The sequence below is a fragment of the Rhinopithecus roxellana genome, chromosome 8 (genome assembly GCF_007565055.1).
Source record: "Rhinopithecus roxellana isolate Shanxi Qingling chromosome 8, ASM756505v1, whole genome shotgun sequence".
NCBI lineage: Eukaryota > Metazoa > Chordata > Mammalia > Primates > Cercopithecidae > Rhinopithecus > Rhinopithecus roxellana.
This window is the reverse complement of record NC_044556.1, coordinates 12,760,196-12,772,721: the sequence shown is the minus strand read 5'-3', so window position 1 is coordinate 12,772,721 and position 12,526 is coordinate 12,760,196. Positions and strand designations below refer to the sequence as shown.

General features: G+C 55.9%; 1 protein-coding gene across 1 annotated transcript; it reads right to left on the bottom strand.

Moving 5' to 3' along the window:
- Nucleotides 1-1,613: 1,613 nt before the first annotated feature.
- Nucleotides 1,614-3,678, bottom strand: S1PR4 (sphingosine-1-phosphate receptor 4). The gene has a single exon (XM_010367302.2). It carries the CDS (start codon nucleotides 3,146-3,148, stop codon nucleotides 1,994-1,996), a length of 1,155 nt encoding a protein of 384 aa, XP_010365604.1. The 5' UTR covers nucleotides 3,149-3,678; the 3' UTR covers nucleotides 1,614-1,993.
- Nucleotides 3,679-12,526: the final 8,848 nt, after the last annotated feature.

Sequence of the window (12,526 nt, the reverse complement as noted above, 5' to 3'; positions counted from 1 at the left end):
TCTCGGCCTCCCAAAGTGCTGGGATTACAGGCTTGAGCCACCGCGCCCGGCCTGGTTTTTGTTTTGTTTTTTGAGACGGAATCTCACTTTGTCACCCAGGCTGGAGTCCAGTGGTGCGATCTTGGCTCACTGCAACCTCTGCCCTCCGAGTTCAAGTGATTCTTCTGCCTCAGCCTCCCGAGCAGCTGGGACTACAGGCGCCTGCCACCGCGCCCAGCTTATTTTTTGTATTTTTAGTAGAGACAGGGTTTCACCATCTTGGCCAGGCTGGTCTTAAACTCCTGACCTCGTGATCCACCCGCCTCACCCTCCCAAAGTGCTGCGATTAAAGGCGTGAGCCACCGCGCCCGGCCTAACTTTCATTTAATTTCAATGAATTTTCTTTCTTTTTTATTTTATTTTTTAGAGACAGGGTCTCACTCTGTCACCCAGGCTGGAGGGCAGTAGCACGATCACGGCTCCCTGCAGCCTCGACCTCCTGGGCTCAAGTGATCCTCCCACCTCAGCCTCTTGAGTAGCTGGAACCACAGGCACGTACCACCATGCTCGGCTAATTTTTTCAATTTTGGAGGATTTTTTTGTAGAGATGTGGTTTCACCATGTTGCCCAGGCTGGTCTCGAACTCCTGCGTTCAAGCAATCTTCCTGCCTCGGCCTCCCAAAGTGCTGTGATTACAGGCATGAGCCACCACGCCCAGCAATTTCCATGAATTTTTAATAGCCATGTGTGCCTCATGGCTGCTGTATTAGTGGGTAAATGGCCCCTACACACCGCATTCCCCATCGTGCAGTGGAGAAATCATGACTTAAAGCAGAGCTGTCTGAGCCCAGGAGGCGGGTGGGGTGGATTCTGACTGCCTCTGTCCAGACACTGGACTGGATGGGGCTGGCTTGGTCCTGGGAGGAGGTGGTCAAGAACTGTCTATCAGCTGCAAGTGCTGGAGGCTTCCGGCTTCCCATCTGCACTGAAACTGCGGCTACCCACCCCATGGGGCCACCGAAATATAAACAGATTCAAATTAAACACAACCTACAGTGCGAAATTCAGTTCCCTGCTTGCACCGTAGCCCCGTGGGGCTGGTGTCTCCCGTAGTGAATGGTGTGGAGCTGGCACGTCTCCACTGGAGTTTCACGGGACACGCAACCGTCAGCCTCTGTGGCTGGTGCTGAGTGCATACCGGCAACCTTGTGCTACGGCTTCAGTGATTAAACCACTTTACAGACCGGGAAAGCTGAGGCCGTTGGTGCTGAAGGGGATGTGAGGGAAGATCCCCCAGGCCAGGAAGCCAAGGCGGCTGCCTCTGACGGTCCCCAGACTGGGTTCCCAAAAGATGCAGAGGCCAGAGCCGCTGCATGGGCCCTGCTGTTTCTAAAGGGGAAGTGAACAAGAAAGAGGCGGGGTTAACTGTCACTGTTACCCCCACTTCCTGCAACGTCCAGAGGTTGTTCACACACGCACACTCTCCACCCTCACAGCCACGCCTCCAGGGCACTGGCCCGTGGCCCTCTCTAGCAAAGACACACCTAGCTGCCCCTAGATCCACAGCCCCCCTGAGCCACAGTCCCCGCACATGCACACAATGGGGAATAAGAGGCTGCAACATCACGTACCATGATCGAACTTCAATGTTGCCAGGGCATGCATCCCACAGTCCACCCCTTGCAGCCTGGGAGCCCTACGGAGGCCCGGAGAGGGGCTGGGACTTCCCAAGAATCACACAGAAGTGGGAGTGTGGGGAACCCACTCGCCCCCACACCAGGGCACTCTCTGTTCCTACAGGGAGGTGGGGTGGTTGCCTCCTTGTCCACGGTGACCATGGGAAGCCCATTTGGCGTCAGAAGGCCCAAGAGGCCACCAGGAAGACCACGGGGGGCCTGTCCCGTTCTCCGCTCCCCATCCAAGTGAGGCTCCGTGCACACGGCTTCCTGCACCCCAGGAGGGCCTGCCTGGCACGTACCCGGTGGCTGCACCGTCGGTACGCAAGGCTGTAATCTCAGATGCTCCGCACGCTGGAGATGCTGGACAGGGGCTCCCGCATCCGAAAGCTGAGTGACCGGGAGCCCCGAAAGCTGTCCCTCGGCCTCAGAGAGCTGTCAGTGGTGGAAGTTCCAGAGTGAGCCTCGACGGCCCGGGCCAGGCAGTCCCCAGGACCTCGCATGCCCAACCGGAGACACCCGCAGCAGAGGAAGCTGAGCACGGCTCTGCACACCTCCCTGCTGCGGAAGGAGTAGATGATGGGGTTAACCGCCGAGTTGAGGACGGCCAGGGCCAGGATCCAGTCCATGCCCCGCAGGTACTCCTGGGCCCAGAGGTTGGAGCCAAAGACGTCGGCCAGCAGCAGCCCAAAGAGCGGACCCCAGCACACCAGGAAGGCCAGCAGGATCATCAGCACCGTCTTCAGCAGGCGGCGGGCCTTGCGGCGGGCAGCCGGGCGTGGGGCCTTCTGCCCGCTGGCCTGCACCAGGCGGAAGATGGCCCCGTAGAGGCCCATGATGGTAGCCAGGACGCCGGCGAAGATCACCAGGCAGAAGAGGATGTAGTGCTTGGAGTAGAGGGGCAGAAGGCTGGAGCAGCGGTCAAAGGAGCACAGGCAGTTCCAGCCCAGCAAGGGCAGCATCCCCAGCAGGGCGGCCAGCAGCCAGCAGAGGCCGATGAAGCTGTAGACGCGGCTGGTCTTGGTGGCCCCGCTCTCGGCCACCGGCCGCACCATGGTGGCAAAGCGCTCCCCGGCGGTGAACAGCAGGCTGAAGGTGGAGGCGGCCAGGGCAGTGAAGAGCAGGCCCTCCCGTAGGAACCACTGGGCGGGCGCCAGGCGGAAGGTGCGGGCCCCCGACAGCAGCACGTTGGCCAGGTAGGCCGCGCCTGTGAGCAGGTCGCTCAGCGTGATGTTCACCAGGCAATAGTAGACCCAGCGTCGCGACCGCATGTGGCTCGTGATGGCCGCCAGCACCAGCAAGTTCTCCAGCACCACCAGGCAGCTGGCGGCCACTGACAGCCCCCGCAGGGCCCCCAGGCCGCCGTCCTCCGGTCCCCCGCGCCCGGCCAGCCGGCCCGAGTGATTGTAGTGCATCACGATGAGCCGGCTGTGCCCACCGGCCGCCAGCTGTTGGCAGGACTCGGGGACCACCGGGGTCCCCGTGGCGTTCATGGCCTCCCCCGGGGGCTGACTGAGGCCCCGAGGCAGGGTGGAGCCGCCCGACTTACTGGTCTTGGTTTCCTGTTATTTGAAATTTCCTGTTGTGTTCAAGGTACCCTCCAGGGTGGAGGTAAGGCCGAGGACAGGGAGGGGCACCCCAACGGTAGGCCCCCACCCAGGCTCCTGGAGACAACCTGCTGAGGCCGCCCCAGCTGTGAGACCACCCCCCGCCGACCTCTACCCCAGCTGCCCTCTTCCTGTCCTCGAAAGCCAGAGACCCACAGGGAGCCCCAGAGCTGTCAGTCACAGAGGGGAAATGGGTCTCCACTCAGGACGGGCCCCCCTCTGCAGCCGACGACTCCTCCCGCCAGCCCTGATCACCCCTGAAAGACTCGTCTGCCCCACTGAGGTCTCCCCAGATGCTCCAAGCATGCTCAGCACACAGCAGGTGCTTAATAAATGTCAAGTGCCTGCATGACCTTGAGCACCGACTCCTCCGACTTGATCCCCTCAACAGGGCCGGATGCATTATACAATATCGGCCCTGCTGCGTTACAGAAGGGGAAACTGAGGCTGAGAGAGCCTGAAGCATTACAGAAGGGGAAACTGAGGCCCAGAGATCCTGAAGCGTTACAGAAGGGGAAACTGAGGCCCAGGGAGCCCAATGCATTACAGAAGGGGAAACTGAGGCCGAGAGAGCCCGATGCATTACAGAAGGGGAAACTGAGGCCCAGGGAGCCCGATGCGTTACAGAAGGGGAAACTGAGGCCCAGGGAGCCCGATGCGTTACAGAAGGGGAAACTGAGGCCCAGGGAGCCCGATGGGTTACAGAAGGGGAAACTGAGGCCCAGGGAGCCCGATGGGTTACAGAAGGGGAAACTGAGGCCCAGGGAGCCCGATGCGTTACAGAAGGGGAAACTGAGGCCAAGAGAGCCTGATGCGTTACAGAAGGGGAAACCTAGGCCCAGGGAGCCTGATGTGTTACAGAAGGGGAAACTGAGGCCAAGAGAGGCAGCCCGAGGCCGACTTTCCGCCCATGGGAGGACATGCACCTCCAGGGAGAGGGAGACCCAGGGACAAGCTGGTAGGGTCTCAGGGGCAGGCCCCCATTTTGGGATTCATGGTTGCCTCTCCTGCCCCTGAGCTCAGCCTGCTGGGAGCAGAGCTGCTGGCCCCCCAGGGCAGCCCCCCGCCTGGATTGAGGTGCATAGGAAAAGTAGGGACTTAACTCGCCCTGCCCCCATGGCCTTGCTGAAGCCGGCTCACCATGACTCAGCCTGAGGTGGGGTGGCTGTGGGTCTAAGTGGGAGACACACCCTGCCCTGGTGTCTGAGGGAGGAGGCAGGCTCTGCCCTGCGTCTGAAGGGGGAGACTTGGACGTACCTGGGGTCTGAGGGGGGAGGCTTGGCCTTGCCCTGGGGTCTGACCGGGAGACTCAAACCTGCCCTGGAGTCTGAGTGGAAGGCACTGTCCCTATCCTGGGTCTGAGGGGGGAGGTGAGGTCCTGCCCTGTGGTCTGAGGGGGAGACACAGCCTGCCCTGGGTCTGAGCAGGGAGGCAGGCCCTGCCCTGAGGTTTGAGTGGGGAGGCTTGGACCTGCCTCGGGTCTGAGTGGGGAGGGTTGGCCTTGCCCTGGGGTCTGAGGGGGGTGGCTCAGACCTGCCCTGGTGGCAGAGGCAAGGTCCTGCCTTGGGGTCTGAGCGGGGAGGCATGGCCCTATCCTGGGTCTGAGGCGGGAGACGAGGCTCAGACTTGGGGTCTGAAGAGGGGAGGCGAGGCCCTGCCTTGGGGTCTGAGGGGAGAGGTGAGGCCCTGTTCTGGGGTCTAAGGGAGGAGGCAAGACCCCACCCTGAGGTCTGAGTGGGGATGCATGGCCTTGCCCTGGGGTCTGAGGAGGGAGGCTCAGCCTTGCCCTGGGATCTGAGGCATGTAAGGGCTTGGACATCATCTGTCATGGATGGACAGTGGGGTCTCTGCTCTCCAGCTCCCCCAGTGTCTGTGACACCCCACTCATCTTCATCCAGAAGGCCTTGGGGTGTAGGGTGGTTTGGGAAATAATGCAGGCCCCAGAAGTGTGAGCAGGATCCAGGATAAGTCCCTGCTGGGCGCCTCCTCCCACCCGCAATCACCCCCAGGCCAGGCCCACTTACCACCAACCAGGGTCCTGAGAGACCCCACCTGCCCCCTGTGCCCCCAGGAGCCTGTAGTCTTCAGCCTTTCTGAGACAGCGGTGTCCTTGGCCTCAGGGTGGGGGCAGCTGAACTAATTCTACCAGTAAAGTGTCCTGGAAGGGTCACGAGTGTACCATGAGGACAAAGGCGTCCCATGAGGGGCACAGATGTCCCATGAGGGCTCAAGTGTTGAAGGCCGAAAGAATGAGGGTCGTGATCAACTCAGTGTACATAGGATCAATATGAGTAAACAGCAAACTGTTCTCATGAAAGCAGGATGTTGGCAAACTGACAAACTGCGTCTGCCGCCCACAAGGAATGCTGAGGGCAGTTGCGCCCCAGGCACAAGTGTTTCTTGCAAATCTGGAGCCTGTTAGCAATAATGTGAACGTGTGATCAGTCAAGCAGCTGATCAATCGTTTCCTCCTCCCTGCTCTTTCTACCCAATAAATACGAAGGGCTGTAGAAGCTTGGGGGGCTGCCTTTGCTCACTAGAAGCAGGGAGCTCTCTTCTTCTTCCCCTGGCCTCTTCCTTTAAAACAATTTCTTTTGTCTTAAGTTTTCATTTCTACATTTGTGCCTTCGTTCAGTCTTGTAATGATGGTCTCAAGTAGTCACAGTAGTAACTGTCGTGGTGACAGTCTCAAGTAGTAACCGTGGCAGCCACACACAGGCGTCCATGATGGCACAGGTGCCCATGAGAACACAGACATCCCGTGAGGGCACGGGCATCCCATGAGAATGCAGGCATCCCATGAGGGTACAGGTGTCCTATGAGAACACAGGCGTCCCATGAGGGTCACAGGTGTCCATGAGAACGCAGGCGTCCCATGAGAACGCAGGCGTCCCATGAGGGCACAGGTGTCCCATGAGAACATAGGTGTTCCATGAGAACACAGGCGTCCCATGAGGGGCACAGGTGTCCATGAGAACGCAGGTGTCCATGAGAATGCAGGCGTCCCATGAGGGCACAGGCATTCCAAGAGGGTCACGGGCATTCCGTGAGGGTCACAGGTGTCCCATGAGAATACAGGCGTCCCATGAGAACACAGGCATCCCATGAGGGCACAGGTGTCCCATGAGAACATAGGTGTTCCATGAGAACACAGGCGTCCCATGAGGGGCACAGCCGTCCCATGAGAACACAGGTGTCCCATGAGGGACATAGTATCGGCCCTGAGAAGCGGGGGCACCCCAGGGAGGGCAGGGCTGGCAGGAGATGGGGGTTGACGGCAGCAGGTGCTGGGGCCCCACGGCCCTTCCCTTTGCTTACAGTTCAGTTCTGAAGCAGGATAGTGTCGGGAGGCTCCATGCGAGGCACTGACTGGGGAGACGGCTGCCTTTTGTCACTGGAGGTCACCAGGTAGAAAGGGGATCTGGAGAGGGATGTGGGGCTCAGGGAGGAGGGCCCGGCAGCTGGGAGGTGAGGTCAGGAGGTAAACAAGCAGCCAGGTCTTGCCCAGGCAGTGCCCTGACCACTGAGCCTCAGTCCAGCCTCACATGACGCAGGCACCTACACAGAGAGAAAGTGTGTGTTCTGAGGCTGAGTGCCTCATGATGGACTAAGCCCTGATCCCAGGCTAAGCCCCCTATGCTCGACTGAGCCCTGATCCTAGGTCCAGCCCCTTACTCTGCACTGAACACTGATCTGCGGCTCAGTCCCTCATCCTAGACTGAGTCCTGACTGCTGAGTCCCAGGCCCAGGCCCCTGTCCTAGACTGAGCCTTGAACCCAGGCCTAGCCCCCCACTCTGTACTGAGACTGGATCCCAAGCCCAGTCCACATCCTAAACTGAGCCCTAATCCCTGGACTGAGCTCTCATCCCAGGCTTGGTCCACATCCTAGACTGAGCCCTAATCCCTGGACTGAGCTCTCATCCCAGGCTCAGTCCACATCCTAGACTGAGCCCTTATCCCAGGCTCAGCCCCCTACCCCGGACTGAATGCTGATCCTAGGCTCAGTCCACATCCTAGACTGAACCCTAATCCCAGACACAGACTCCAATCCCCGACTAAGACCTCCAGGACCCAAGCCCAGCCTCCATCCTAGACTGATGCCTGACCCCAGGCTCAGCCCTGACTCCAAGCTGAGCCCTGATCCCTGGCTGAACCCTGACCCTGACTGAGCCTATGACGATGGACAAACCCAGACCTTGACCCTTGATCCTGGTTAGAACTTGCTCCTGGACTGGGCTGGGCACAGTGGTTCACACCTGTAATCCCAGCACTTTGAGAGGCTGAGGCAGGCAGATCACTTGAGGCCAAGAGTTGGAGACCAGCCTGGCCAACATGGCAAAACCCCATCTCTACTGAAAATACAAAAAAAAAAAAATAGCAAGATATGGCACAAGCCTATAATCCCAGCTACTTGGGAGGCTGGCTGAAGCATGAGAACTGCTTGAGCCTGGGAGCCGAGATCATGCCACTGCACTCCAGCCTGGATGACAGAGCGAGACTCTCTCCAAAAAAAAGAAAAAGAACTTGCCCCTGGAGTGATCCCTGATCCCAAGCTGAGCCCCAACTCGGCCTGAGTCCTAAGCCTGATTGAATCTTGACCTCAGCTGATCCCCAGACCCCAGGCCCAGATAGCAAATTAGGACCAAAGTAAAGCGTTATCAGAGAGCAGGGTTTAGCCTAACTTCAGGCCAAGCTATCTGACCAACCACCTTCTACCATGAGTTAATCACCTGCCTCCTGGGAAAAAGGCTTTATGTGCATTAAAACTTATTTAATCTGGCCAGGCACGGTGGTTCACATGTCATCCCAGCACGTTGGGAGGCTGAGGCAGACGGACCATCTGAGGTCAGGAGCTGGAGACCAGCCTGGCCAACACGATGAAACCCCGTCTCTACTAAAAATACAAAACTTAACTGGGTGTGGTGGCACGTGCCTGTAATTACAGCTATTCAGGAGGCTGCGGCAGGAGGATCGCTGGAACCCAGAAGGCAGAGGTTGCAGTGAGCTGATCGAGCCCCTGCACTCCAGCCTGGGAGACAAGAGCGAAACTCTGTTTCAAAACAAAACAAAACGTAATCTAACCATTATCCCCACCTGCAAAAGGGCAGGCCCCTCTTCTAGAAATTCACCCTGAAGACAGAGCTCTAACAAGACCAAGTACATGTGCGGAAGGTCATTCCCTAAAGTGCTATTCGTGAATGCACAATGCTGGGTTCAACTCGAATATGTATACACAGGACAGAAGTGGATGAATGAACTATGCCCCAGCCCAGAAAAGGAGGACTTCCCAGCTGTGCAAAAGAACAAAACACAGCTCCATAAATGGAATGCAGTGCTTGCCAGGACATGTTGGGATTTTTAAATTTTTATTTATTTATTTATTTATTTATTTATTTATTTATTTATTTATTTATTTTGAGACAAAGTCTCGCTGTGTCACCGGGGCTGGAGTGCAGTGGCCGGATCTCAGCTCACTGCAAGCTCCGCCTCCCGGGTTCCCGCCATTCTCCTGCCTCAGCCTCCCGAGTAGCTGGGACTACAGGTGCCCGCCACCTCGCCCGGCTAGTTTTTCGTATGTTTTAGTAGAGCTGGGGTTTCACCGTGTTAGCCAGGATGGTCTCCATCTCCTGACCTCGTGATCCGCCCGTCTCGGTCTCCCAAAGTGCTAGGATTACAGGCTTGAGCCACTGCGCCCGGCCTATTTATTTATTTATTTAGAGACGGAGTCTCGCTCTGTTGCCCAGGCTGGTGTGCTGTGGCACGATCTCAGCTCACTGCCACCTCCGCCTCCCGGGTTCAAGCGATCCTCTCAACCTCTCTGGTAGCTGGGACTACAGGTGCACTCCACCTCGCCCAGCTAATGCTTTTTTTTTTTTTTTTTTTGAGACAGAGTCTCGCTCTGTCTCCCAGGTTGGAGTGCAGTGGCACGATCTCAGCTCACTGAAACCTCTGCCTCCCAGGTTCAAGCAACTCTCCTGCCTCAGTCTCCTGAGTAGCTGGGATTACAGGTACCCGCCACCACACACGGCTATTTTTTTTTTTTTTTTTCATTTTTGGTAGAGATGGGGTTTCACCAGGTTAGTCAGGCTGGTCTTGAACCCCTGACCTCAGGCAATCCACCTGCCTTGGCCTCCCAAAGTGCTGGGATTACAACCGTTGTCTTGTTTTGTTTTGTTTTGTTTTGTATAAATGAGGTCTTGCTATTGCCCAGGCTAGTCTTGAACTGCTGGGCTCAAGCAATCAGCCCACCACAGCCTCCCAAAGTGCTGGGTTTACAGACGTGAGCCACCATGCCCGGCCTTTTGTGTAGTTTTAAGCCCTATTCTTGGTTTCTATATTCAAAGATAAAATTGATCAACAAGGATGGAGGGAAAAGCTTTAGGATGGAATAACAGTAGAAAACAAATGAACCAAACTGTATTTCAAATGAAAAATGTAACCACAGAGAGACAGAAAAGAACCAGCCCGCAGAACTTGGATACACAGCACTCACTCTAAAGACGAAAGGAGGCCAGGTGCTGCGGCTCACTCCTGTAATCCCAGCACCTTGGGAGGCCAGGATGGGTGGATCACGAGGTCAGGAGTTCAAGACCAGCCTGGCCAACATGGCAAAACCCCGTCTCTACTAAAAACACAAAAATTAGCTGGGCGTGGTGGTGCACACCTATAATCCCAGCTACTCGGGAGGCTGAGGCAGGAAAATCACTTGAACCCAGGAGGTGGAGGTTGCAGTGAGCCGAGGTTGCGCCACTGCACTCCAACCTGGGTGACAGAACAAGACTCTGTCTCAAAAAAAAAAAAAAAAAAAAAAAAAAAAAAAAGCCAGCTGTGGTGGTGGGCGCCTGTAATCCCAGCTACTCAGGAGGCTGAGGCAGAGAATTGCTTGACTGTGGGACGCGGAGGTTGCAGTAAGCCGAGATTTTGCCATCGCACTCCAGTCTGGGTGACAGAGTGAGGCTCTGTCTCAAAAAAAAAAAAAAAAAAAAAAAAGAGAGAGAGACAAAAATAATTGCAAAGAAACTTTGACCTTTATTTAGCAGATTTGTCATTGGGGAACATATGGGTGTAGCAATTTTGAAACTATCATGTGTTTTACAGAACTGAGCAAAGTAGCAAATACAGAGATATTATTAGGAACCAGGGTCTTGGCTGGGAGAGAAAGATGTAACTATGACCTGGGACAATGCAAGAAAGAACGCTTGCCGGGTTGAATAGGACTTCAAGTTTCCCAGCCTGTGCAACACGGCAAGACCCCATTTCTCCAAAAAATAAAAATGAAATAACCCGGGTGCAGTGGCATGTACCTGTGGTCCTAGCAACTCAGGAGGCTGAGGCAGGAGGACTGCTTGAGCCTGAGAGGTTGAGGCTGTGGTGAGCCATCATTTCTCCACTGTACTCCAGCCTGGGTGACAGAGTGAGATCCGGTCTCTTAAAAAAAAGGGGGGGGGGGGGCGGGGCTGGGTGTGGTGGCTCACGCTTGGAATCCCACCACTTTGGGAGGCAAAGGCGGGTGGATCACGAGGTCAGGAGTTCGAGACCTGCCTGGCCAAGATGGTGAAACCCTGTCTCCACTAAAAATATAAAAATTAGACTGGGCGCAGTGGCTCACGCCTGTAATCCCAGCACTTTGGGAGGCTGAGGCAGGTGGATCACAAGGTCAGGAATTCGAGACCAGCCTGGCCAATATAGTGAAACACCATCTCTGCTAAAAATACAAAAAATTAGCCAGGCATGGGGGTGCACCGCTGTAGTCCCAGCTACTCAGGAGGCTGAGGCAGGAGAATCCCTTGAACTGGGGAGGCGGAGGTTGCAGTGAGCCGAGATTATGGCACTGCACTCCGGCCTGGGCGACAGAGAGAGACTCTGTCTCAAATGAATAAATACAAAACTTAGCTGGGCGCGGTGGTGGGTGCCTGTAATCCCAGCTACTTGGGAGGCTGAGGGAAGAGAATCGCTTGAAACCAGGAGACAGAGGTTGCAGTGAGACGAGATCTCGCCGCTGCACTCTAGCCTGGGTGACAGAGCAAGGCTCTATCTCAAAAAAAAGGATTGCAAATATCAGTGTAAATTCAGGATCTCATGATTTATGCAAAACAAACAAACAAACAAACAAAAAAACCCCTGTCCTACTTCTCCACTGAGACAATCCCAGAGCAAGGAGCCCCTAACACCCAGCTCTTGGCTTCTAATGATCACCTCTCTCCCCCTACAGCCCCTTGCTGAAAGGATCCAGGGAACCTGGGAGAAAGGGCTGATTCCAAGAGTAGGGCAGGAGATAGCCTGGAACATCTCAGTGTGCCAGAGAGGCAGGGCGTGATCACAGAGGGAGGAGGACCTGGCAAAGAACACGGGAGTCAGCTCGGACGGGCTGCTGCTGGCCCACCCTGGGTTAGAAATGGATGGATGACCTCAGCACATGAACCAGCAGTTCGCTGCTCGGGTCACACTCAGGAGGAATGCAAACAGGTCCACTCGAAAACTCACACCTGGCCAGACAAAGGGGCTCAGTGCCTGGTATCCCCGGGGAGGCTGAGGCAGGAGCATCCTTTCAGTCCAGGAGTTGGAGGCTGCAGTGAGCTGAGATTGCACCACTGCACACCAGCCTGGGTGACAGAGCAAGATAACAGGGGTAAAAAAAAAAAAAAAAAAAGGGCCAAATAGTAAATATTTTTGGCTTCTGGGGCCAGAGAGTATCTGTAGCAGTTACTCAATTCCACGGATGTAGCAACAGCTTGCATAGACACAGGTACATGAATGGACATGACCATGTTTCAATAAAACTTTACAAAAACAATTGAGAGGCTCTGACATCCCTTTGAAGAACAGCTCAAGAAACAACCAAGCAGAACTCCTCCGACATGTCACAAAGGAAACCGAGGCACTGTCCCAGAATGAGGAGAGGAAGAGAAAGGCAGCTCACGGCGATGTGGGATCCCGGATTAGACCCTGGCCCAGGAAAGGAAGATGGAAGCGTGAACTTGCCATATTCTTTTTCTTTTTTTTTTTTTGAGACGGAGTCTCGCTCTGCCGCCCAGGCTGGAGTGCAGTGGCACGATCTCGGCTCACTGCAAGCTCCGCCTCCTGGGTTCACGCCATTCTCCTGCCTCAGCCTCCAGAGTAGCTGGGACTGCAGGCGCCCGCCACCACGCCTGGCTAATTTTTTGTATTTTTTTTAGTAGACACGGGGTTTCACCTGGTTAGTCAGGATGGTCTCGATCTCTTGACCTTGTGAACTGCCCGCCTCGGCCTCCCAAAGTGCTGGG

Excerpts from the sequence above, each read along its gene's own strand:
- S1PR4 (XM_010367302.2), bottom strand. The coding sequence starts at position 3,148 with ATGAACGCCACGGGGACCCCGGTGGTCCCCGAGTCCTGCCAACAGCTG.